At 46.5% G+C, this 27,144-nt stretch overlaps 1 protein-coding gene across 2 annotated transcripts in view; it reads left to right on the top strand.

Moving 5' to 3' along the window:
* Nucleotides 1–27,144, top strand: part of LOC109879708 (ubiquitin carboxyl-terminal hydrolase 33) — a 78,181-nt gene that overhangs the window by 20,318 nt on the left and 30,719 nt on the right. For both annotated transcript variants that reach the window (XR_004205843.1, XM_031807133.1), the window contains exons 9-13: nucleotides 10,798–10,876; nucleotides 14,458–14,935; nucleotides 15,380–15,556; nucleotides 16,905–17,011; nucleotides 18,527–18,699. Coding sequence is in view for 1 of the 2 variants with exons in the window: in XM_031807133.1 (XP_031662993.1) it covers nucleotides 10,798–10,876; nucleotides 14,458–14,935; nucleotides 15,380–15,556; nucleotides 16,905–17,011; nucleotides 18,527–18,699 (1,014 nt within the window). In the remaining variant the exon portion in view is untranslated. The remainder of the gene's footprint in view (nucleotides 1–10,797; nucleotides 10,877–14,457; nucleotides 14,936–15,379; nucleotides 15,557–16,904; nucleotides 17,012–18,526; nucleotides 18,700–27,144) is intronic.

The raw sequence follows: 27,144 nt of genomic DNA, 5'->3' as shown, positions 1-27,144 counted from the left end.
TATCTCTCTCATGGCTCAAAGTAGAGGAGATAGTGATTTCATCACTACTTGTTTTTGTAAGAAGTATTGACATGTTGAATGCACTGAGCTGTCTGTCTAAACTACTAACACACAGCTCAGACACCCATACATACCCCACAAGAAATGCCACCAGAGGTCTGTCTAAACTACTAACACACAGCTCAGACACCCCATACATACCCCACAAGACATGCCACCAGAGGTCTGTCTAAACTACTAACACACAGCTCAGACACCCATACATACCCCACAAGACATGCCACCAGAGGTCTGTCTAAACTACTAACACACTGCTCAGACACCCATACATACCCCACAAGACATGCCACCAGAGGTCTGTCTAAACTACTAACACACAGCTCGGACACCCCATACATACCCCACAAGACATTCCACCAGAGGTCTGTCTAAACTACTAACACACAGCTCAGACACTCATACATACCCCACAAGACATGCCACCAGAGGTCTGTCTAAACTACTAACACACAGCTCAGACACCCCATACATACCCCACAAGACATGCCACCAGAGGTCTGTTTAAACTACTAACACACAGCTCAGACACCCATACATACCCCACAAGACATGCCACCAGAGGTCTGTCTAAACTACTAACACACAGCTCAGACACCCATACATACCCCACAAGACATGCCACCAGAGGTCTGTCTAAACTACTAACACACAGCTCAGACACCCCATACATACCCCACAAGACATGTCACAAGAGGTCTCTTCACAGTCCCCAAGTCCAGAACAGACTGGGAGGTGCACAGTACTACATAGAGCCATGACTACATGGAACTCTATTCCACAGTACTACATAGAGCCATGACTACATGGAACTCTATTCCACACTACTACATAGAGCCATGACTACATGGAACTCTATTCCACAGTACTACATAGAGCCATGACTACATGGAACTCTATTCCACAGTACTAGATAGAGCCATGACTACATGGAACTCTATTCCACAGTACTACATAGAGCCAGGACTACATGGAACTCTATTCCACAGTACTACATAGAGCCATGACTACATGGAACTCTATTCCACAGTACTACATAGAGCCATGACTACATGGAACTCTATTCCACAGTACTACATAGAGCCATGACTACATGGAACTCTATTCCACAGTACTACATAGAGCCATGACTACATGGAACTCTATTCCACAGTACTACATAGAGACATGACTACATGGAACTCTATTCCACAGTACTACATAGAGCCATGACTACATGGAACTCTATTCCACAGTACTACATAGAGCCATGACTACATGGAACTCTATTCCACAGTACTACATAGAGCCATGACTACATGGAACTCTATTCCACAGTACTACATAGAGCCATGACTACATGGAACTCTATTCCACAGTACTACATAGAGCCATGACTACATGGAACTCTATTCCACAGTACTACATAGAGCCATGACTACATGGAACTCTATTCCACAGTACTACATAGAGCCATGACTACATGGAACTCTATTCCACAGTACTACATAGAGCCATGACTACATGGAACTCTATTCCACAGTACTACATAGAGCCATGACTACATGGAACTCTATTCCACAGTACTACATAGAGCCATGACTACATGGAACTCTATTCCACAGTACTACATAGAGCCATGACTACATGGAACTCTATTCCACAGTACTACATAGAGCCATGACTACATGGAACTCTATTCCACAGTACTACATAGAGCCATGACTACATGGAACTCTATTCCACAGTACTACATAGAGCCATGACTACATGGAACTCTATTCCACAGTACTACATAGAGCCATGACTACATGGAACTCTATTCCACAGTACTACATAGAGACATGACTACATGGAACTCTATTCCACATCAGGTAACTGATGCAGCAGGAGAATCAGATTTATAAACAGATACAAACACACCTTATGTAGTGGGGACTGTGAACACACACACACAATAACATATGCACTATACACATATGTATGTTGTTGTAGTTCTGCTGCCTCGGCAGGAACTAATGGGGATCCATAATAAACCCCAGGAAGAGTAGCTGCTGCCTCGGCAGGAACTAATGGGGATCCATAATAAACCCCAGGAAGAGTAGCTGCTGCCTTGGCAGGAACTAATGGGGATCCATAATAAACCCCAGGAAGAGTAGCTGCTGCCTTGGCAGGAACTAATGGGGATCTATAATAAACCCCAGGAAGAGTAGCTGCTGCCTTGGCAGGAACTAATGGGGATCCATAATAAACCCCAGGAAGAGTAGCTGCTGCCTTGGCAGGAACTAATGGGGATCTATAATAAACCCCAGGAAGAGTAGCTGCTGCCTTGGCAGGAACTAATGGGGATCTATAATAAACCCCAGGAAGAGTAGCTGCTGCCTTGGCAGGAACTAATGGGGATCCATAATAAACCCCAGGAAGAGTAGCTGCTGCCTTGGCAGGAACTAATGGGGATCTATAATAAACCCCAGGAAGAGTAGCTGCTGCCTTGGCAGGAACTAATGGGGATCTATAATAAACCCCAGGAAGAGTAGCTGCTGCCTTGGCAGGAACTAATGGGGATCCATAATAAACCCCAGGAAGAGTAGCTGCTGCCATGGCAGGAACTAATGGGGGTCCATAATAAACCCCAGGAAGAGTAGCTGCTGCCTCGACAGGAACTAATGGGGATCCATAATAAACCCCAGGAAGAGTAGCTGCTGCCTTGACAGGAACTAATGGGGATCCATAATAAACCCCAGGAAGAGTAGCTGCTGCCTTGACAGGAACTAATGGGGATCCATAATAAACTCTAGGAAGAGTAGCTGCTGCCTTGGCAGGAACTAATGGGGATCCATAATAAACCCCAGGAAGAGTAGCTGCTGCCTCGACAGGAACTAATGGGGATCCATAATAAACCCCAGGAAGAGTAGCTGCTGCCTTGACAGGAACAAATGGGGATCCATAATAAACCCCAGGAAGAGTAGCTGCTGCAGGAACTAATGGGGATCCATAATAAACCCCAGGAAGAGTAGCTGCTGCCTTGGCAGGAACTAATGGGGATCCATAATAAACCCCAGGAAGAGTAGCTGCTGCCTTGGCAGGAACTAATGGGGATCCATAATAAACTCTAGGAAGAGTAGCTGCTGCCTTGGCAGGAACTAATGGGGATCCATAATAAACCCCAGGAAGAGTAGCTGCTGCCTTGACAGGAACTAATGGGGATCCATAATAAACTCCAGGAAGAGTAGCTGCTGCCTTGGCAGGAACTAATGGGGATCCATAATAAACCCCAGGAAGAGTAGCTGCTGCCTTGACAGGAACTAATGGGGATCCATAATAAACCCCAGGAAGAGTAGCTGCTGCCTTGACAGGAACTAATGGGGATCCATAATAAACCCCAGGAAGAGTAGCTGCTGCCTTGACAGGAACTAATGGGGATCCATAATAAACCCCAGGAAGAGTAGCTGCTGCCTTGACAGGAACTAATGGGGATCCATAATAAACCCCAGGAAGAGTAGCTGCTGCCTTGACAGGAACTAATGGGGATCCATAATAAACCCCAGGAAGAGTAGCTGCTGCCTTGACAGGAACTAATGGGGATCCATAATAAACCCCAGGAAGAGTAGCTGCTGCCTTGACAGGAACTAATGGGGATCCATAATAAACCCCAGGAAGAGTAGCTGCTGCCTTGACAGGAACTAATGGGGATCCATAATAAACCCCAGGAAGAGTAGCTGCTGCCTTGGCAGGAACTAATGGGGATCCATAATAAACCCCAGGAAGAGTAGCTGCTGCCTCGACAGGAACAAATGGGGATCCATAATAAACCCCAGGAAGAGTAGCTGCTGCCTTGTCAGGAACTAATGGGGATCCATAATAAACCCCAGGAAGAGTAGCTGCTGCCTTGACAGGAACTAATGGGGATCCATAATAAACCCCAGGAAGAGTAGCTGCTGCCTTGACAGGAACTAATGGGGATCCATAATAAACCCCAGGAAGAGTAGCTGCTGCCTTGTCAGGAACTAATGGGGATCCATAATAAACCCCAGGAAGAGTAGCTGCTGCCTTGACAGGAACTAATGGGGATCCATAATAAACCCCAGGAAGAGTAGCTGCTGCCTCGACAGGAACTAATGGGGATCTATAATAAACCCCAGGAAGAGTAGCTGCTGCCTTGACAGGAACTAATGGGGATCCATAATAAACCCCAGGAAGAGTAGCTGCTGCCTTGACAGGAACTAATGGGGATCCATAATAAACCCCAGGAAGAGTAGCTGCTGCCTTGACAGGAACTAATGGGGATCCATAATAAACCCCAGGAAGAGTAGCTGCTGCCTTGGCAGGAACTAATGGGGATCCATAATAAACCCCAGGAAGAGTAGCTGCTGCCTTGGCAGGAACTAATGGGGATCCATAATAAACTCTAGGAAGAGTAGCTGCTGCCTTGGCAGGAACTAATGGGGATCCATAATAAACCCCAGGAAGAGTAGCTGCTGCCTTGACAGGAACTAATGGGGATCCATAATAAACTCCAGGAAGAGTAGCTGCTGCCTTGGCAGGAACTAATGGGGATCCATAATAAACCCCAGGAAGAGTAGCTGCTGCCTTGACAGGTTCTAATGGGGATCCATAATAAACCCCAGGAAGAGTAGCTGCTGCCTTGACAGGAACTAATGGGGATCCATAATAAACCCCAGGAAGAGTAGCTGCTGCCTTGACAGGAACTAATGGGGATCCATAATAAACCCCAGGAAGAGTAGCTGCTGCCTTGACAGGAACTAATGGGATCCATAATAAACCCCAGGAAGAGTAGCTGCTGCCTTGACAGGAACTAATGGGGATCCATAATAAACCCCAGGAAGAGTAGCTGCTGCCTTGACAGGAACTAATGGGGATCCATAATAAACCCCAGGAAGAGTAGCTGCTGCCTTGACAGGAACTAATGGGGATCCATAATAAACCCCAGGAAGAGTAGCTGCTGCCTTGACAGGAACTAATGGGGATCCATAATAAACCCCAGGAAGAGTAGCTGCTGCCTTGACAGGAACTAATGGGGATCCATAATAAACCCCAGGAAGAGTAGCTGCTGCCTTGACAGGAACTAATGGGGATCCATAATAAACCCCAGGAAGAGTAGCTGCTGCCTTGGCAGGAAACTAATGGGGATCCATAATAAACCCCAGGAAGAGTAGCTGCTGCCTTGGCAGGAACTAATGGGGATCCATAATAAACCCCAGGAAGAGTAGCTGCTGCCTTGCAGGAACTAATGGGATCCATAATAAACCCAGGAAGTAGCTGCTGCCTTGCAGGAACTAATGGGGATCCATAATAAACCCCAGGAAGAGTAGCTGCTGCCTGACAGGAACTAATGGGGATCCATAATAAACCCCAGGAAGAGTAGCTGCTGCCTTGACAGGAACTAATGGGGATCCATAATAAACCCCAGGAAGAGTAGCTGCTGCCTTGACAGGAACTAATGGGGATCCATAATAAACCCCAGGAAGAGTAGCTGCTGCCTTGACAGGAACTAATGGGGATCCATAATAAACCCCAGGAAGAGTAGCTGCTGCCTTGACAGGAACTAATGGGGATCCATAATAAACCCCAGGAAGAGTAGCTGCTGCCTTGACAGGAACTAATGGGGATCCATAATAAACCCCAGGAAGAGTAGCTGCTGCCTTGACAGGAACTAATGGGGATCCATAATAAACCCCAGGAAGAGTAGCTGCTGCCTTGACAGGAACTAATGGGGATCCATAATAAACCCCAGGAAGAGTAGCTGCTGCCTTGACAGGAACTAATGGGGATCCATAATAAACCCCAGGAAGAGTAGCTGCTGCCTTGACAGGAACTAATGGGGATCCATAATAAACCCCAGGAAGAGTAGCTGCTGCTTTGACAGGAACTAATGGGGATCCATAATAAACCCCAGGAAGAGTAGCTGCTGCCTTGACAGGAACTAATGGGGATCCATAATAAACCCCAGGAAGAGTAGCTGCTGCCTTGACAGGAACTAATGGGGATCCATAATAAACCCCAGGAAGAGTAGCTGCTGCCTTGGCAGGAACTAATGGGGATCCATAATAAACCCCAGGAAGAGTAGCTGCTGCCTCGACAGGAACAAATGGGGATCCATAATAAACCACAGGAAGAGTAGCTGCTGCCTTGTCAGGAACTAATGGGGATCCATAATAAACCCCAGGAAGAGTAGCTGCTGCCTTGGCAGGAACTAATGGGGATCCATAATAAACCCCAGGAAGAGTAGCTGCTGCCTCGACAGGAACAAATGGGGATCCATAATAAACCCCAGGAAGAGTAGCTGCTGCCTTGTCAGGAACTAATGGGGATCCATAATAAACCCCAGGAAGAGTAGCTGCTGCCTTGACAGGAACTAATGGGGATCCATAATAAACCCCAGGAAGAGTAGCTGCTGCCTTGACAGGAACTAATGGGGATCCATAATAAACCCCAGGAAGAGTAGCTGCTGCCTTGTCAGGAACTAATGGGGATCCATAATAAACCCCAGGAAGAGTAGCTGCTGCCTTGACAGGAACTAATGGGGATCCATAATAAACCCCAGGAAGAGTAGCTGCTGCCTCGACAGGAACTAATGGGGATCTATAATAAACCCCAGGAAGAGTAGCTGCTGCCTTGACAGGAACTAATGGGGATCCATAATAAACCCCAGGAAGAGTAGCTGCTGCCTTGACAGGAACTAATGGGGATCCATAATAAACCCCAGGAAGAGTAGCTGCTGCCTTGACAGGAACTAATGGGGATCCATAATAAACCCCAGGAAGAGTAGCTGCTGCCTTGGCAGGAACTAATGGGGATCCATAATAAACCCCAGGAAGAGTAGCTGCTGCCTTGGCAGGAACTAATGGGGATCCATAATAAACTCTAGGAAGAGTAGCTGCTGCCTTGGCAGGAACTAATGGGGATCCATAATAAACCCCAGGAAGAGTAGCTGCTGCCTTGACAGGAACTAATGGGGATCCATAATAAACTCCAGGAAGAGTAGCTGCTGCCTTGGCAGGAACTAATGGGGATCCATAATAAACCCCAGGAAGAGTAGCTGCTGCCTTGACAGGTTCTAATGGGGATCCATAATAAACCCCAGGAAGAGTAGCTGCTGCCTTGACAGGAACTAATGGGGATCCATAATAAACCCCAGGAAGAGTAGCTGCTGCCTTGACAGGAACTAATGGGGATCCATAATAAACCCCAGGAAGAGTAGCTGCTGCCTTGACAGGAACTAATGGGGATCCATAATAAACCCCAGGAAGAGTAGCTGCTGCTTTGACAGGAACTAATGGGGATCCATAATAAACCCCAGGAAGAGTAGCTGCTGCCTTGACAGGAACTAATGGGGATCCATAATAAACCCCAGGAAGAGTAGCTGCTGCCTTGACAGGAACTAATGGGGATCCATAATAAACCCCAGGAAGAGTAGCTGCTGCCTTGGCAGGAACTAATGGGGATCCATAATAAACCCCAGGAAGAGTAGCTGCTGCCTCGACAGGAACAAATGGGGATCCATAATAAACCACAGGAAGAGTAGCTGCTGCCTTGTCAGGAACTAATGGGGATCCATAATAAACCCCAGGAAGAGTAGCTGCTGCCTTGACAGGAACTAATGGGGATCCATAATAAACCCCAGGAAGAGTAGCTGCTGCCTTGTCAGGAACTAATGGGGATCCATAATAAACCCCAGGAAGAGTAGCTGCTGCCTTGACAGGAACTAATGGGGATCCATAATAAACCCCAGGAAGAGTAGCTGCTGCCTTGTCAGGAACTAATGGGGATCCATAATAAACCCCAGGAAGAGTAGCTGCTGCCTTGACAGGAACTAATGGGGATCCATAATAAACCCCAGGAAGAGTAGCTGCTGCCTCGACAGGAACTAATGGGGATCTATAATAAACCCCAGGAAGAGTAGCTGCTGCCTTGACAGGAACTAATGGGGATCCATAATAAACCCCAGGAAGAGTAGCTGCTGCCTTGACAGGAACTAATGGGGATCCATAATAAACCCCAGGAAGAGTAGCTGCTGCCTTGACAGGAACTAATGGGGATCCATAATAAACCCCAGGAAGAGTAGCTGCTGCCTTGGCAGGAACTAATGGGGATCCATAATAAACCCCAGGAAGAGTAGCTGCTGCCTTGACAGGAACTAATGGGGATCCATAATAAACCCCAGGAAGAGTAGCTGCTGCCTTGGCAGGAACTAATGGGGATCCATAATAAACCCCAGGAAGAGTAGCTGCTGCCTCGACAGGAACTAATGGGGATCCATAATAAACCCCAGGAAGAGTAGCTGCTGCCTTGGCAGGAACTAATGGGGATCCATAATAAACCCCAGGAAGAGTAGCTGCTGCCTCGACAGGAACTAATGGGGATCCATAATAAACCCCAGGAAGAGTAGCTGCTGCCTCGACAGGAACTAATGGGGATCTATAATAAACCGCAGGAAGAGTAGCTGCTGCCTTGACAGGAACTAATGGGGATCCATAATAAACCCCAGGAAGAGTAGCTGCTGCCTTGACAGGAACTAATGGGGATCCATAATAAACCCCAGGAAGAGTAGCTGCTGCCTTGACAGGAACTAATGGGGATCCATAATAAACCCCAGGAAGAGTAGCTGCTGCCTTGGCAGGAACTAATGGGGATCCATAATAAACCCCAGGAAGAGTAGCTGCTGCCTTGACAGGAACTAATGGGGATCCATAATAAACCCCAGGAAGAGTAGCTGCTGCCTTGGCAGGAACTAATGGGGATCCATAATAAACCCCAGGAAGAGTAGCTGCTGCCTCGACAGGAACTAATGGGGATCCATAATAAACCCCAGGAAGAGTAGCTGCTGCCTTGGCAGGAACTAATGGGGATCCATAATAAACCCCAGGAAGAGTAGCTGCTGCCTTGACAGGAACTAATGGAGATCCATAATAAACTCTAGGAAGAGTAGCTGCTGCCTTGACAGGAACTAATGGGGATCCATAATAAACCCCAGGAAGAGTAGCTGCTGCCTTGACAGGAACTAATGGGGATCCATAATAAACCCCAGGAAGAGTAGCTGCTGCCTTGACAGGAACTAATGGGGATCTATAATAAACCCCAGGAAGAGTAGCTGCTGCCTTGGCAGGAACTAATGGGGATCCATAATAAACCCCAGGAAGAGTAGCTGCTGCAGGAACTAATGGGGATCCATAATAAACCCCAGGAAGAGTAGCTGCTGCAGGAACTAATGGGGATCCATAATAAACCCCAGGAAGAGTAGCTGCTGCCTTGACAGGAACTAATGGGGATCCATAATAAACCCCAGGAAGAGTAGCTGCTGCAGGAACTAATGGGGATCCATAATAAACCCCAGGAAGAGTAGCTGCTGCAGGAACTAATGGGGATCCATAATAAACCCCAGGAAGAGTAGCTGCTGCAGGAACTAATGGGGATCCATAATAAACCCCAGGAAGAGTAGCTGCTGCCTTGACAGGAACTAATGGGGATCCATAATAAACCCCAGGAAGAGTAGCTGCTGCCTTGACAGGAACTAATGGGGATCCATAATAAACCCCAGGAAGAGTAGCTGCTGCCTTGGCAGGAACTAATGGGGATCTATAATAAACCCCAGGAAGAGTAGCTGCTGTCTTGGCAGGAACTAATGGGGATCTATAATAAACCCCAGGAAGAGTAGCTGCTGCCTTGGCAGGAACTAATGGGGATCCATAATAAACCCCAGGAAGAGTAGCTGCTGCCTTGGCAGGAACTAATGGGGATCCATAATAAACCCCAGGAAGAGTAGCTGCTGCCTTGGCAGGAACTAATGGGGATCTATAATAAACCCCAGGAAGAGTAGCTGCTGCCTTGGCAGGAACTAATGGGGATCCATAATAAACCCCAGGAAGAGTAGCTGCTGCCTTGACAGGAACTAATGGGGATCCATAATAAACCCCAGGAAGAGTAGCTGCTGCAGGAACTAATGGGGATCCATAATAAACCCCAGGAAGAGTAGCTGCTGCAGGAACTAATGGGGATCTATAATAAACCCCAGGAAGAGTAGCTGCTGCAGGAACTAATGGGGATCTATAATAAACCCCAGGAAGAGTAGCTGCTGCAGGAACTAATGGGGATCCATAATAAACCCCAGGAAGAGTAGCTGCTGCCTTGGCAGGAACTAATGGAGATCCATAATAAACCCCAGGAAGAGTAGCTGATGCCTTGGCAGGAACTAATGGGGATCCATAATAAACCTACATACTTAATAAATATAAATACAAAATAGTTTCTCACATTGTTTGAACGGATGTTGTCAGGGCACCATTGGAAATGATACCCTGGTCTCAGTGGGTTCTCCTGGTTAAATCAAGGTTCATAATAAAAGCAAATGTACGCTATTCTTCTTCTGTGGTGTTTCACACAGTCCTAACCTTTTCCTCTGTGGTGTTTCACACAGTCCTAACCTTTTCTTCTGTGGTGTTTCACACAGTCCTAACCTTTTCCTCTGTGGTGTTTCACACAGTCCTAACCTTTTCTTCTGTGGTGTTTCACACAGTCCTAACCTTTTCTTCTGTGGTGTTTCACACAGTCCTAACCTTTTCTTCTGTGGTGTTTCACACAGTCCTAACCTTTTCTTCTGTGGTGTTTCACACAGTCCTAACCTTTTCTTCTGTGGTGTTTCACACAGTCCTAACCTTTTCTTCTGTGGTGTTTCACACAGTCCTAACCTTTTCTTCTGTGGTGTTTCACACAGTCCTAACCTTTTCTTCTGTGGTGTTTCAGACCATCCTATGTCGTCCCTACCAGTCTGTTCCAGGGGATCAAGGCTGTTAACCCCATGTTCAGAGGATACTCACAACAGGTAGGTTGTCTTCTCATTGTGATAATATCATTTATAATACGCTAAAACGGATGTTTGTAGGAAAGACAGATGGGCTCCTCTTGTTCTTCTTCTCTAGGGCTGTTCCTGAACCAGTAAAGGTCATTCCCAGACAGAGAGCTCCTCTTGTTCTTCTTCTCTAGGGCTGTTCCTGAACCAGTAAAGGTCATTCCCAGACAGATGGGCTCCTCTTGTTCTTCTTCTCTAGGGCTGTTCCTGAACCAGTAAAGGTCATTCCCAGACAGATGGGCTCCTCTTGTTCTTCTTCTCTAGGGCTGTTCCTGAACCAGTAAAGGTCATTCCCAGACAGATGGGCTCCTCTTGTTCTTCTTCTCTAGGGCTGTTCCTGAACCAGTAAAGGTCATTCCCAGACAGATGGGCTCCTCTTGTTCTTCTTCTCTAGGGCTGTTCCTGAACCAGTAAAGGTCATTCCCAGACAGATGGGCTCCTCTTGTTCTTCTTCTCTAGGGCTGTTCCTGAACCAGTAAAGGTCATTCCCAGACAGAGAGCTCCTCTTGTTCTTCTTCTCTAGGGCTGTTCCTGAACCAGTGAAGGTCATTCCCAGACAGATGGGCTCCTCTTGTTCTTCTTCTCTAGGGCTGTTCCTGAACCAGTAAAGGTCATTCCCAGACAGAGAGCTCCTCTTGTTCTTCTTCTCTAGGGCTGTTCCTGAACCAGTAAAGGTCATTCCCAGACAGATGGGCTCCTCTTGTTCTTCTTCTCTAGGGCTGTTCCTGAACCAGTAAAGGTCATTCCCAGACAGAGAGCTCCTCTTGTTCTTCTTCTCTAGGGCTGTTCCTGAACCAGTAAAGGTCATTCCCAGACAGATGGGCTCCTCTTGTTCTTCTTCTCTAGGGCTGTTCCTGAACCAGTAAAGGTCATTCCCAGACAGATGGGCTCCTCTTGTTCTTCTTCTCTAGGGCTGTTCCTGAACCAGTAAAGGTCATTCCCAGACAGATGGGCTCCTCTTGTTCTTCTTCTCTAGGGCTGTTCCTGAACCAGTGAAGGTCATTCCCAGACAGATGGGCTCCTCTTGTTCTTCTTCTCTAGGGCTGTTCCTGAACCAGTGAAGGTCATTCCCAGACAGATGGGCTCCTCTTGTTCTTCTTCTCTAGGGCTGTTCCTGAACCAGTGAAGGTCATTCCCAGACAGAGAGCTCCTCTTGTTCTTCTTCTCTAGGGCTGTTCCTGAACCAGTAAAGGTCATTCCCAGACAGAGAGCTCCTCTTGTTCTTCTTCTCTAGGGCTGTTCCTGAACCAGTAAAGGTCATTCCCAGACAGAGAGCTCCTCTTGTTCTTCTTCTCTAGGGCTGTTCCTGAACCAGTAAAGGTCATTCCCAGACAGAGAGCTCCTCTTGTTCTTCTTCTCTAGGGCTGTTCCTGAACCAGTAAAGGTCATTCCCAGACAGATGGGCTCCTCTTGTTCTTCTTCTCTAGGGCTGTTCCTGAACCAGTAAAGGTCATTCCCAGACAGAGAGCTCCTCTTGTTCTTCTTCTCTAGGGCTGTTCCTGAACCAGTAAAGGTCATTCCCAGACAGAGAGCTCCTCTTGTTCTTCTTCTCTAGGGCTGTTCCTGAACCAGTAAAGGTCATTCCCAGACAGAGAGCTCCTCTTGTTCTTCTTCTCTAGGGCTGTTCCTGAACCAGTAAAGGTCATTCCCAGACAGAGAGCTCCTCTTGTTCTTCTTCTCTAGGGCTGTTCCTGAACCAGTAAAGGTCATTCCCAGACAGAGAGCTCCTCTTGTTCTTCTTCTCTAGGGCTGTTCCTGAACCAGTAAAGGTCATTCCCAGACAGAGAGCTCCTCTTGTTCTTCTTCTCTAGGGCTGTTCCTGAACCAGTAAAGGTCATTCCCAGACAGATGGGCTCCTCTTGTTCTTCTTCTCTAGGGCTGTTCCTGAACCAGTAAAGGTCATTCCCAGACAGAGAGCTCCTCTTGTTCTTCTTCTCTAGGGCTGTTCCTGAACCAGTAAAGGTCATTCCCAGACAGAGAGCTCCTCTTGTTCTTCTTCTCTAGGGCTGTTACTGAACCAGTAAAGGTCATTCCCAGGCAGACAGATGGGCTCATCATTATATCACTATACCTATATCATTATACCACTATACCTATATCATTATACCACTATAACTATATCATTATACCACTATAACTATATCATTATACCACTATAACTATATCACTATACCACTATAACTATATCATTATACCACTATAACTATATCACTATACCTGTATAACTATATCACTATACCTATATCATTATACCACTATACCTATATAACTATATCATTATACCACTAACTATACCACTATACCTATATAACTATATCATTATACCACTAACTATACCACTATACCTATATAACTATATCATTATACCACTAACTATACCACTATACCTATATAACTATATCATTATACCACTATAACTATATCACTATAACTATATCATTATATCATTATACCACTATAACTATATCACTATAACTATATCATTATATCATTATACCACTATAACTATATCACTATACCTATATAACTATATCACTATAACTATCACTATACCTATGTAACTATATCATTATACCACTATAACTATATCACTAACTATCACTATACCTATATAACTATATCATTATAACTATATAACTATCACTATATCATTATACATTTCCTCTAAACCTCCAGTAATATCTGCACTGATACTCAGATGCTCATTTGGGCAGGACACTGCAGCAAGCAGAATTCACTGTTATGTTCATGGCATTTTACTGTTGAAAAAATATATACTTGCAGATGGATACACTGCTACCATGAAGGGATGCACCTGATTGGCTATGATGTACAGATATCCTGTGGCATTCAAACGTCGCTCCACTTTTATCAAGGGGCCCAATGTGTTCCATGAAAACACACCCCACACCAGCCTGTAATGTTGACGCACGGCATTATGGATGCAGGTGCTCGTGGTTTTCTCCCTACCCTAGTCCTCCCATCCGCGTGAAACAGCAGGAACCAGGATTTATTAGACCAGGCAATGTATTTCCATTTCTCAAGAGTCCAGTGTTTTCCTTCTTAAGCCCACTGCAACCACATTATCTTATTTGCTGAAAGAAGTCGATCTCTTTCAGGTCGTCGGCTGGCATACACCCATTCGTGTCAAGGTTCATCGAGTTGTACAGTATTTTAGGGGTCTTTGGGAACCAATGTTGTACTGGACTGTCAGTTGACTAACTATAGCCTGTCTGTTGCTCTTGAGCGTGGAAAAACCCAGCAGTGTTGCAATTCTTGACACAATCAAACTGGTTCGCCTGTCTCCTACTACCATTTCCCTGTTCAAAGGCACTTCAATCTTTTGTCTTGCCAGTTCACCTTTTGAATGGCACACACACATACAATCCATGTCTCAAGGTTTAAAAATCCTTCTTTAACCCGTCTCCTCCCCTTCATCTACACTGATTTGAAGTGGCACCAATAAGGGATCATACCTTTCACCTGGTCAGTCATGTCGTGGAAAGAAAGAGCAGGTGTTCCTAATGTTTTGTCCATGTCTATGTCTACTTCAGGACTCTCAGGAGTTCCTGCGCTGTCTGATGGACCAGCTCCACGAGGAGCTGAAGGAGCCACTGGCCGAGCCCCCTGACAACGACCTACACTCTCACGCCATCGTTATGGACGACGGCGGCCCCGACGACAACAGCCCCAGCCAATCGGACAACGACTTTCAGTCGTGCGAGTCGTGCGGCGGCAGCAGCGAGCGAGTGGACAGCGAGGGTCAGGGTGGGAGCGGGGACAGGCAGGCGGCGCCTTCAAGGGAGGAGTCTAACGAGGCGGAGATGCTGATCCCCGACGGGCCTGACTCCTCCCACTCCTCCGGCCAGACCAATAGGGAGTTGCAGAAAGAGAAGAACCTGATCAACGACCTCTACCGGGGATCAGGGGGAGACCTGGATAAAAACGTGGATACCACTCCCACCAATGAGGCCACGTCCATCGTCAGCAGCCAGGGGACAATCAAAGTCCAAATACAGAGCCGGATGGCTGGTAGGTGGGATGGCTGGTAGGTGGGATGGCTGGTAGGTGGGATGGCTGGTAGGTGGGATGGCTGGGAGGTGGGATGGCTGGGAGGTGGGATGGCTGGGAGGTGGGATGGCTGGGAGGTGGGATGGCTGGGAGGTGGGATGGCTGGGAGGTGGGATGGCTGGGAGGTGGGATGGCTGGGAGGTGGGATGGCTGGGAGGTCTGGTAGGTGGGATGGCTGGTAGGGCTGGTAGGTGGGATGGCTGGTAGGTGGGATGGCTGGTAGGGCTGGTAGGGCTGGTAGGCTGGGATGGCTGGCAGGTGGGATGGCTGGTAGGGCTGGTAGGTGGGATGGCTGGTAGGTGGGATGGCTGGTGGGTGGGGTGGCTGGTGGGGGGGTGGGGTGGCTGGTGGGTGGCACTGATTGTAAGTTGTTCTGGATAATGGTCTCCTCCTCTCTGTTCCCAGAGCTGCAGGTAGTGTCCAGCAGCACCCGGACCCAGAGTCCAGTCCATACGGAGGGACACTGCCTCACCAAGATGTCCTCCAGCCCCCGCAAGACTAACTCTGTCTGGCCAGGAATGTCCTCCAGCCCCCCCAAGACTAACTCTGTCTGGCCAGGAATGTCCTCTAGCCATAAGAAAGGTATAGTATGAAAATGAAAATGTATTTTTGCGCCAAATGAAAATACACGAAGGCAACAATACAGAACAGAGTCATTAGAGTATCTCTCTACGGCCTCCCGAGTGGCGTAGTGGTGGTCTAAGGCACTGCACTAGCTGTGCCACTAGAGATTCTGGGTTCGAGTCCAGGCTCTGTCGCAGCCGGCCGCGACCAGGAGACCCATGGGGCTGCGCACAATTGGCCCAGCGTCGTCCGGATTAGGGGAGGGTTTGGCCCAGCGTCGTCCGGATTAGGGGAGGGTTTGGCCCAGCGTCGTCCGGATTAGGGGAGGGTTTGGCCCAGCGTCGTCCGGATTAGGGGAGGGTTTGGCCCAGCGTCGTCCGGATTAGGGGAGGGTTTGGCCCAGCGTCGTCCGGGTTAGGGGAGGGTTTGGCCCAGCGTCGTCCGGGTTAGGGGAGGGTTTTGCCGGCAAGGTTGTCCTTGTCCCATCGTGTACCAGCGACTCCTGTGGCGGGCTGGGTGCAGTGCACGCTGACACGGTCGCCAGGTGTACTGTGTTTCCTTCGACACATTGGTGCGTCGGGCTTCCGGGTTAAGTGGGCATTGTGTCAAGAAGCAGTGCGGTAACTACCAATCGGATATCAGGAAATTGGGGAGAAAAAAGGGGTACAAATAAATAAAAAAGATGATCTAGCATCGAGCAATTCAATCAACACACTGCCTCTCTGACTCTCTCTGTCTCTCTGACTCTCGCTCTCTGACTCTCTCTCTGACTCCAACTCTCTCTCTCTCTGACTCTCTCTATCTCTCTGACTCTCTCTCTGACTCTCTCTCTGACTCTCTCTGACTCTCTCTCTGACTCTCTCTCTGACTGTCTGACTCTCTCTCTCTCTGACTCGCTCTCTGACTCTCTCTCTGACTCTCTCTGACTCTCTCTCTCTCTGACTCTCTCTGTCTCTCTGACTCTCTCTCTCTGACTGTCTCTCTGACTCTCTCTCTGACTCTCTCTCTCTGACTCTCTCTCTGACTCTCTCTCTCTGACTCTCTCTCTCTGACTCTCTCTCTCTCTGACTCTCTCTGACTCTCTCTCTCTCTCTGACTCTCTCTCTCTCTGACTCTCTCTGTCTTTCTCTCTCTCTGTGACTGTCTCTCTGTCTCTATCTCTCTCTCTCTGTCTCTCTCTGTCTCTGTCTCTCTCTCTCTCTCTGTCTCTCTCTCTCTCTCTGTCTCTCTCTCTCTCTGTCTCTCTCTCTCTCTGTCTCTCTGTCTCTCTCTCTGTCTCTCTCTCTCTCTGTCTCTCTCTCTCTCTCTCTGTCTCTCTCTCTCTCTGTCTCTCTCTCTCTCTGTCTCTCTCTCTCTGACTCTGTAGTGTCCTCATTCTCCTCAACAAAGAGCCAGAAGAAGTATCGTAGTGTGATATCAGACGTGTTTGATGGGACCATTGTCAGCTCAGTACAGTGTCTGACCTGCGATAGGGTGAGTATTTTGTCTAGTCATCTTGTGGGGCTCCTTCCTCCTCTCAGGCCTTAACCCTCTCACCCCCCATGTTAACTTGACTCGTGTCTCTCTGCCTCATCTTTGGAGTATGGAGTCACTCTGAACCCACACTGTTCTGCGGGAAGGCCTGCCAGTTTGGACTTGATGGAGTACAGCAGGAGTGACTTTATGTAGCAGGTTAGGAGAGTTAACGTAGCAGGTTAGGAGAGGTAACGTAGCAGGTTAGGATAGGTAACGTAGCAGGTTAGGAGAGTTAACGTAGCAGGTTAGGAGAGGTAACGTAGCAGGTTAGGATAGGTAACGTAGCAGGTTAGGAGAGGTAACGTAGCAGGTTAGGATAGGTAACGTAGCAGGTTAGGATAGGTAACGTAGCAGGTTAGGAGAGTTAACGTAGCAGGTTAGGAGAGGTAACGTAGCAGGTTAGGATAGGTAACGTAGCAGGTTAGGATAGGTAACGTAGCAGGTTAGGAGAGTTAACGTAGCAGGTTAGGATAGGTAACGTAGCAGGTTAGGATAGGTAACGTAGCAGGTTAGGAGAGTTAACGTAGCAGGTTAGGATAGGTAACGTAGCAGGTTAGGAGAGTTAACGTAGCAGGTTAGGATAGGTAACGTAGCAGGTTAGGATGGGTAACGTAGCAGGTTAGGATAGGTAACGTAGCAGGTTAGGATAGGTAACGTAGCAGGTTAGGATAGGTAACGTAGCAGGTTAGGAGAGGTAACGTAGCAGGTTAGGAGAGGTAACGTAGCAGGTTAGGAGAGTTAACGTAGCAGGTTAGGAGAGTTAACGTAGCAGGGTAGGAGAGTTAACGTAGCAGGTTAGGAGAGTTAACGTAGCAGGTTAGGATAGGTAACGTAGCAGGTTAGGATAGTTAACGTAGCAGGTTAGGATAGGTAACGTAGCAGGTTAGGATAGGTAACGTAGCAGGTTAGGATAGGTAACGTAGCAGGTTAGGAGAGTTAACGTAGCAGGTTAGGATAGGTAACGTAGCAGGTTAGGATGGGTAACGTAGCAGGTTAGGATGGGTAACGTAGCAGGTTAGGATGGGTAACGTAGCAGGTTAGGATAGGTAACGTAGCAGGTTAGGATAGGTAACGTAGCAGGTTAGGATGGGTAACGTAGCAGGTTAGGATAGGTAACGTAGCAGGTTAGGATAGGTAACGTAGCAGGTTAGGATAGGTAACGTAGCAGGTTAGGAGAGTTAACGTAGCAGGTTAGGAGAGTTAACGTAGCAGGTTAGGATAGGTAACGTAGCAGGTTAGGATAGGTAACGTAGCAGGGTAGGATAGGTAACGTAGCAGGTTAGGATAGGTAACGTAGCAGGGTAGGATAGGTAACGTAGCAGGTTAGGATAGGTAACGTAGCAGGGTAGGATAGTCCAATTGTCCTCGACGCAACTCGAACATATCTAGCAACAACCTGGCCTTCCCTCAGAACAGCCTTTGTTTCCATTCATGTTATTCTACCTCATCTTTACATATCACTCCTCCCTCCAGGTGTCAGTGACCCTAGAGAACTTCCAGGACCTGTCCCTGCCCATCCCAGGTAAGGAGGACCTGGCTAAACTCCACTCCTCCTCCCATCAGACCTCTCTGATCAAGGCTGGCTCCTGTGGTGAGGCCTACGCTGCTCAGGGATGGGTCGCCTTCGTCATGGAATACATCAAGAGGTACGGACAGCCTGGGTACCCTAACTAGAAAATCCTTTAATGGGTACGGACAGCCTGGTGACCCTAACTAGAAAACCCTTTAATGGGTACAGACAGCCTGGTGACCCTAACTAGAAAACCCTTTAATGGGTACAGACAGCCTGGTGACCCTAACTATTATACCCTTTAATGGGTACAGACAGCCTGGTGACCCTAACTAGAAAACCCTTTAATGGGTACAGACAGCCTGGTGACCCTAACTAGAAAACCCTTTAATGGGTACAGATAGCCTGGTGACCCTAACTAGAAAACCCTTTAATGGGTACAGACAGCCTGGGGACCCTAACTATTATACCCTTTAATGGGTACAGACAGCCTGGGGACCCTAACTAGAAAACCCTTTAATGGGTACAGACAGCCTGGTGATCCTAACTAGAAAACCCTTTAATGGGTACAGACAGCCTGGTGACCCTAACTATTATACACTTTAATGGGTACGGTCAGCCTGGTGACCCTAACTAGAAAACCCTTTAATGGGTACAGACAGCCTGGTGACCCTAACTATTATACCCTTTAATGGGTACAGACAGCCTGGTGACCCTAACTATTATACCCTTTAATGGGTACAGACAGCCTGGTGACCCTAACTATTAAACCCTTTAATGGGTACAGACAGCCTGGGGACCCTAACTATTATACCCTTTAATGGGTACAGACAGCCTGGTGACCCTAACTATTATACCCTTTAATGGGTACAGACAGCCTGGTGACCCTAACTAGAAAACCCTTTAATGGGTACGGACAGCCTGGTGACCCTAACTAGAAAACCCTTTAATGGGTACAGACAGCTCAGGGATGGGTCGGCTTCGTCATGGAATACATCAAGAGGTTTATGTTATATACAGAATGTACCTGATCAGTGTTATGGGGATGAGGCTTAATAATGGTCACAACAACGTGTTTAGTACATCATCAAGTCCTATAACGTTATAAGGATATGAATGATGTGATGAGGCAGAGTGAGTCAGCAGGTTGAAGATCATGTGACAAGCCATACAGATCAGTCATGTCAGGGCCCCTATGTCCCCAACACACACTTCCTATGTCCCCCAACACACACTTCCTATGTCCCCCAACACACACTTCCTATGTCCCCCAACACACACTTCCTATGTCCCCCAACACACACTTCCTATGTCCCCCAACACACACTTCCTTACCACTTTTATATTGTCTGCATCAGTGGTGTAAAGTACTTCAGTAAAAACACTTTAAAGTACAACTTAAGAAGTTTATTTTGGGGAATCTGTACGTTACTGTACTGTTTATTATTTTTTGGCTACCTTTACTTCACTATATTCCTTAAGAAAATATTGTACTTTTTACTCCTTACATTTTCCTTGACAACCAAAAGTACTCATTACATTTTGAATACTTAGCAGGACAGGAAAACTGTTCAATTCACGCACTTATTAAGAGTCAACATTAACACATTGGTAGGAGTCAGGGTTGGGGTCAACATTAACACATTGGTAGGAGTCAGGGTTGGGGTCAACATTAACACATTGGTAGGAGTCAGGGTTGGGGTCAACATTAACACATTGTTAGGAGTCAGGGTTGGGGTCAACATTAACACATTGTTAGTAGGAGTCAGGGTTGGGGTCAACATTAATACATTGTTAGGAGTCAGGGTTGGGGTCAACATTAACACATTGTTAGTAGGAGTCAGGGTTGGGGTCAACATTAACACATTGTTAGTAGGAGTCAGGGTTGGGGTCAACATTAACACATTGTTAGGAGTCAGGGTTGGGGTCAACATTAACACATTGGTAGGAGTCAGGGTTGGGGTCAACATTAACACATTGGTAGGAGTCAGGGTTGGGGTCAACATTAACACATTGGTAGGAGTCAGGGTTGGGGTCAACATTAACACATTGTTAGGAGTTAGGGTTGGGGTCAACATTAACACATTGTTAGGAGTCAGGGTTGGGGTCAACATTAACACATTGTTAGGAGTCAGGGTTGGGGTCAACATTAACACATTGTTAGGAGTCAGGGTTGGGGTCAACATTAACACATTGTTAGGAGTCAGGGTTGGGGTCAACATTAACACATTGGTAGGAGTCAGGGTTGGGGTCAACATTAACACATTGTTAGGAGTCAGGGTTGGGGTCAACATTAACACATTGTTAGGAGTCAGGGTTGGGGTCAACATTAACACATTGTTAGGAGTCAGGGTTGGGGTCAACATTAACACATTGTTAGGAGTCAGGGTTGGGGTCAACATTAACACATTGTTAGGAGTCAGGGTTGGGGTCAACATTAACACATTGTTAGGAGTTAGGGTTGGGGTCAACATTAACACATTGTTAGGAGTCAGGGTTGGGGTCAACATTAACACATTGTTAGTAGGAGTCAGGGTTGGGGTCAACATTAACACATTGTTAGTAGGAGTCAGGGTTGGGGTCAACATTAACACATTGTTAGTAGGAGTCAGGGTTGGGGTCAACATTAATACATTGTTAGGAGTCAGGGTTGGGGTCAACATTAATACATTGTTAGGAGTCAGGGTTGGGGTCAACATTAACACATTGTTAGTAGGAGTCAGGGTTGGGGTCAACATTAATACATTGTTAGTAGGAGTCAGGGTTGGGGTCAACATTAACACATTGTTAGTAGGAGTCAGGGTTGGGGTCAACATTAACACATTGTTAGTAGGAGTCAGGGTTGGGGTCAACATTAACACATTGTTAGGAGTCAGGGTTGGGGTCAACATTAACACATTGTTAGGAGTCAGGGTTGGGGTCAACATTAACACATTGTTAGTAGGAGTCAGGGTTGGGGTCAACATTAATACATTGTTAGGAGTCAGGGTTGGGGTCAACATTAATACATTGTTAGTAGGAGTCAGGGTTGGGGTCAACATTAACACATTGTTAGTAGGAGTCAGGGTTGGGGTCAACATTAACACATTGTTAGGAGGAGTCAGGGTTGGGGTCAACATTAACACATTGTTAGGAGGAGTCAGGGTTGGGGTCAACATTAATACATTGTTAGGAGGAGTCAGGGTTGGGGTCAACATTAACACATTGTTAGGAGGAGTCAGGGTTGGGGTCAACATTAACACATTGTTAGGAGGAGTCAGGGTTGGGGTCAACATTAACACATTGTTAGGAGGAGTCAGGGTTGGGGTCAACATTAACACATTGTTAGGAGTCAGGGTTGGGGTCAACATTAATACATTGTTAGGAGTCAGGGTTGGGGTCAACATTAACACATTGTTAGGAGTCAGGGTTGTGGTCAACATTAACACATTGTTAGGAGTCAGGGTTGGGGTCAACATTAACACATTGTTAGTAGGAGTCAGGGTTGTGGTCAACATTAACACATTGTTAGTAGGAGTCAGGGTTGTGGTCAACATTAATACATTGTTAGGAGTCAGGGTTGGGGTCAACATTAACACATTGTTAGTAGGAGTCAGGGTTGGGGTCAACATTAACACATTGTTAGTAGGAGTCAGGGTTGGGGTCAACATTAACACATTGTTAGTAGGAGTCAGGGTTGGGGTCAACATTAACACATTGTTAGGAGGAGTCAGGGTTGGGTCAACATTAACACATTGTTAGTAGGAGTCAGGGTTGGGGTCAACATTAACACATTGTTAGTAGGAGTCAGGGTTGGGGTCAACATTAACACATTGTTAGTAGGAGTCAGGGTTGGGGTCAACATTAACACATTGTTAGGAGGAGTCAGGGTTGGGGTCAACATTAACACATTGTTAGGAGGAGTCAGGGTTGGGGTCAACATTAACACATTGTTAGGAGGAGTCAGGGTTGGGGTCAACATTAACACATTGTTAGGAGGAGTCAGGGTTGGGGTCAACATTAACACATTGTTAGGAGGAGTCAGGGTTGGGGTCAACATTAACACATTGTTAGGAGTCAGGGTTGGGGTCAACATTAACACATTGTTAGGAGTCAGGGTTGGGGTCAACATTAACACATTGTTAGGAGTTAGGGTTGGGGTCAACATTAACACATTGTTAGGAGTCAGGGTTGGGGTCAACATTAACACATTGTTAGTAGGAGTCAGGGTTGGGGTCAACATTAACACATTGTTAGTAGGAGTCAGGGTTGGGGTCAACATTAACACATTGTTAGTAGGAGTCAGGGTTGGGGTCAACATTAATACATTGTTAGGAGTCAGGGTTGGGGTCAACATTAATACATTGTTAGGAGTCAGGGTTGGGGTCAACATTAACACATTGTTAGTAGGAGTCAGGGTTGGGGTCAACATTAATACATTGTTAGTAGGAGTCAGGGTTGGGGTCAACATTAACACATTGTTAGTAGGAGTCAGGGTTGGGGTCAACATTAACACATTGTTAGTAGGAGTCAGGGTTGGGGTCAACATTAACACATTGTTAGGAGTCAGGGTTGGGGTCAACATTAACACATTGTTAGGAGTCAGGGTTGGGGTCAACATTAATACATTGTTAGTAGGAGTCAGGGTTGGGGTCAACATTAATACATTGTTAGGAGTCAGGGTTGGGGTCAACATTAATACATTGTTAGTAGGAGTCAGGGTTGGGGTCAACATTAACACATTGTTAGTAGGAGTCAGGGTTGGGGTCAACATTAACACATTGTTAGGAGGAGTCAGGGTTGGGGTCAACATTAACACATTGTTAGTAGGAGTCAGGGTTGGGGTCAACATTAACACATTGTTAGTAGGAGTCAGGGTTGGGGTCAACATTAATACATTGTTAGGAGTCAGGGTTGGGGTCAACATTAATACATTGTTAGGAGTCAGGGTTGGGGTCAACATTAACACATTGTTAGTAGGAGTCAGGGTTGGGGTCAACATTAATACATTGTTAGTAGGAGTCAGGGTTGGGGTCAACATTAACACATTGTTAGTAGGAGTCAGGGTTGGGGTCAACATTAACACATTGTTAGTAGGAGTCAGGGTTGGGGTCAACATTAACACATTGTTAGGAGTCAGGGTTGGGGTCAACATTAACACATTGTTAGGAGTCAGGGTTGGGGTCAACATTAACACATTGTTAGTAGGAGTCAGGGTTGGGGTCAACATTAATACATTGTTAGGAGTCAGGGTTGGGGTCAACATTAATACATTGTTAGTAGGAGTCAGGGTTGGGGTCAACATTAACACATTGTTAGTAGGAGTCAGGGTTGGGGTCAACATTAACACATTGTTAGGAGGAGTCAGGGTTGGGGTCAACATTAACACATTGTTAGGAGGAGTCAGGGTTGGGGTCAACATTAATACATTGTTAGGAGGAGTCAGGGTTGGGGTCAACATTAACACATTGTTAGGAGGAGTCAGGGTTGGGGTCAACATTAACACATTGTTAGGAGGAGTCAGGGTTGGGGTCAACATTAACACATTGTTAGGAGGAGTCAGGGTTGGGGTCAACATTAACACATTGTTAGGAGTCAGGGTTGGGGTCAACATTAATACATTGTTAGGAGTCAGGGTTGGGGTCAACATTAACACATTGTTAGGAGTCAGGGTTGTGGTCAACATTAACACATTGTTAGGAGTCAGGGTTGGGGTCAACATTAACACATTGTTAGTAGGAGTCAGGGTTGTGGTCAACATTAACACATTGTTAGTAGGAGTCAGGGTTGTGGTCAACATTAATACATTGTTAGGAGTCAGGGTTGGGGTCAACATTAACACATTGTTAGTAGGAGTCAGGGTTGGGGTCAACATTAACACATTGTTAGTAGGAGTCAGGGTTGGGGTCAACATTAACACATTGTTAGTAGGAGTCAGGGTTGGGGTCAACATTAACACATTGTTAGGAGGAGTCAGGGTTGGGGTCAACATTAACACATTGTTAGTAGGAGTCAGGGTTGGGGTCAACATTAACACATTGTTAGTAGGAGTCAGGGTTGGGGTCAACATTAACACATTGTTAGTAGGAGTCAGGGTTGGGGTCAACATTAACACATTGTTAGGAGGAGTCAGGGTTGGGGTCAACATTAACACATTGTTAGGAGGAGTCAGGGTTGGGGTCAACATTAACACATTGTTAGGAGGAGTCAGGGTTGGGGTCAACATTAACACATTGTTAGGAGGAGTCAGGGTTGGGGTCAACATTAACACATTGTTAGGAGGAGTCAGGGTTGGGGTCAACATTAACACATTGTTAGGAGTCAGGGTTGGGGTCAACATTAACACATTGTTAGGAGTCAGGGTTGGGGTCAACATTAACACATTGTTAGGAGTTAGGGTTGGGGTCAACATTAACACATTGTTAGGAGTCAGGGTTGGGGTCAACATTAACACATTGTTAGTAGGAGTCAGGGTTGGGGTCAACATTAACACATTGTTAGTAGGAGTCAGGGTTGGGGTCAACATTAACACATTGTTAGTAGGAGTCAGGGTTGGGGTCAACATTAATACATTGTTAGGAGTCAGGGTTGGGGTCAACATTAATACATTGTTAGGAGTCAGGGTTGGGGTCAACATTAACACATTGTTAGTAGGAGTCAGGGTTGGGGTCAACATTAATACATTGTTAGTAGGAGTCAGGGTTGGGGTCAACATTAACACATTGTTAGTAGGAGTCAGGGTTGGGGTCAACATTAACACATTGTTAGTAGGAGTCAGGGTTGGGGTCAACATTAACACATTGTTAGGAGTCAGGGTTGGGGTCAACATTAACACATTGTTAGGAGTCAGGGTTGGGGTCAACATTAATACATTGTTAGTAGGAGTCAGGGTTGGGGTCAACATTAATACATTGTTAGGAGTCAGGGTTGGGGTCAACATTAATACATTGTTAGTAGGAGTCAGGGTTGGGGTCAACATTAACACATTGTTAGTAGGAGTCAGGGTTGGGGTCAACATTAACACATTGTTAGGAGGAGTCAGGGTTGGGGTCAACATTAATACATTGTTAGGAGGAGTCAGGGTTGGGGTCAACATTAACACATTGTTAGGAGGAGTCAGGGTTGGGGTCAACATTAACACATTGTTAGGAGGAGTCAGGGTTGGGGTCAACATTAACACATTGTTAGGAGGAGTCAGGGTTGGGGTCAACATTAACACATTGTTAGGAGGAGTCAGGGTTGGGGTCAACATTAACACATTGTTAGGAGGAGTCAGGGTTGGGGTCAACATTAACACATTGTTAGGAGTCAGGGTTGGGGTCAACATTAACACATTGTTAGGAGTCAGGGTTGGGGTCAACATTAACACATTGTTAGGAGTTAGGGTTGGGGTCAACATTAACACATTGTTAGGAGTCAGGGTTGGGGTCAACATTAACACATTGTTAGTAGGAGTCAGGGTTGGGGTCAACATTAACACATTGTTAGTAGGAGTCAGGGTTGGGGTCAACATTAACACATTGTTAGTAGGAGTCAGGGTTGGGGTCAACATTAATACATTGTTAGGAGTCAGGGTTGGGGTCAACATTAATACATTGTTAGGAGTCAGGGTTGGGGTCAACATTAACACATTGTTAGTAGGAGTCAGGGTTGGGGTCAACATTAATACATTGTTAGTAGGAGTCAGGGTTGGGGTCAACATTAACACATTGTTAGTAGGAGTCAGGGTTGGGGTCAACATTAACACATTGTTAGTAGGAGTCAGGGTTGGGGTCAACATTAACACATTGTTAGGAGTCAGGGTTGGGGTCAACATTAACACATTGTTAGGAGTCAGGGTTGGGGTCAACATTAATACATTGTTAGTAGGAGTCAGGGTTGGGGTCAACATTAATACATTGTTAGGAGTCAGGGTTGGGGTCAACATTAATACATTGTTAGTAGGAGTCAGGGTTGGGGTCAACATTAACACATTGTTAGTAGGAGTCAGGGTTGGGGTCAACATTAACACATTGTTAGTAGGAGTCAGGGTTGGGGTCAACATTAACACATTGTTAGGAGTCAGGGTTGGGGTCAACATTAACACATTGTTAGGAGTCAGGGTTGGGGTCAACATTAATACATTGTTAGTAGGAGTCAGGGTTGGGGTCAACATTAATACATTGTTAGGAGTCAGGGTTGGGGTCAACATTAATACATTGTTAGTAGGAGTCAGGGTTGGGGTCAACATTAACACATTGTTAGTAGGAGTCAGGGTTGGGGTCAACATTAACACATTGTTAGGAGGAGTCAGGGTTGGGGTCAACATTAATACATTGTTAGGAGGAGTCAGGGTTGGGGTCAACATTAACACATTGTTAGGAGGAGTCAGGGTTGGGGTCAACATTAACACATTGTTAGGAGGAGTCAGGGTTGGGGTCAACATTAACACATTGTTAGGAGGAGTCAGGGTTGGGGTCAACATTAACACATTGTTAGGAGGAGTCAGGGTTGGGGTCAACATTAACACATTGTTAGGAGGAGTCAGGGTTGGGGTCAACATTAACACATTGTTAGGAGTCAGGGTTGGGGTCAACATTAATACATTGTTAGGAGGAGTCAG

This window comes from Oncorhynchus kisutch, linkage group LG27 (genome assembly GCF_002021735.2).
Source record: "Oncorhynchus kisutch isolate 150728-3 linkage group LG27, Okis_V2, whole genome shotgun sequence".
Taxonomy (NCBI): Eukaryota; Metazoa; Chordata; class Actinopteri; order Salmoniformes; family Salmonidae; genus Oncorhynchus; species Oncorhynchus kisutch.
The sequence above is the reverse complement of the archived record's forward strand: the minus strand, read 5'-3'. Positions and strand labels throughout refer to the sequence as shown.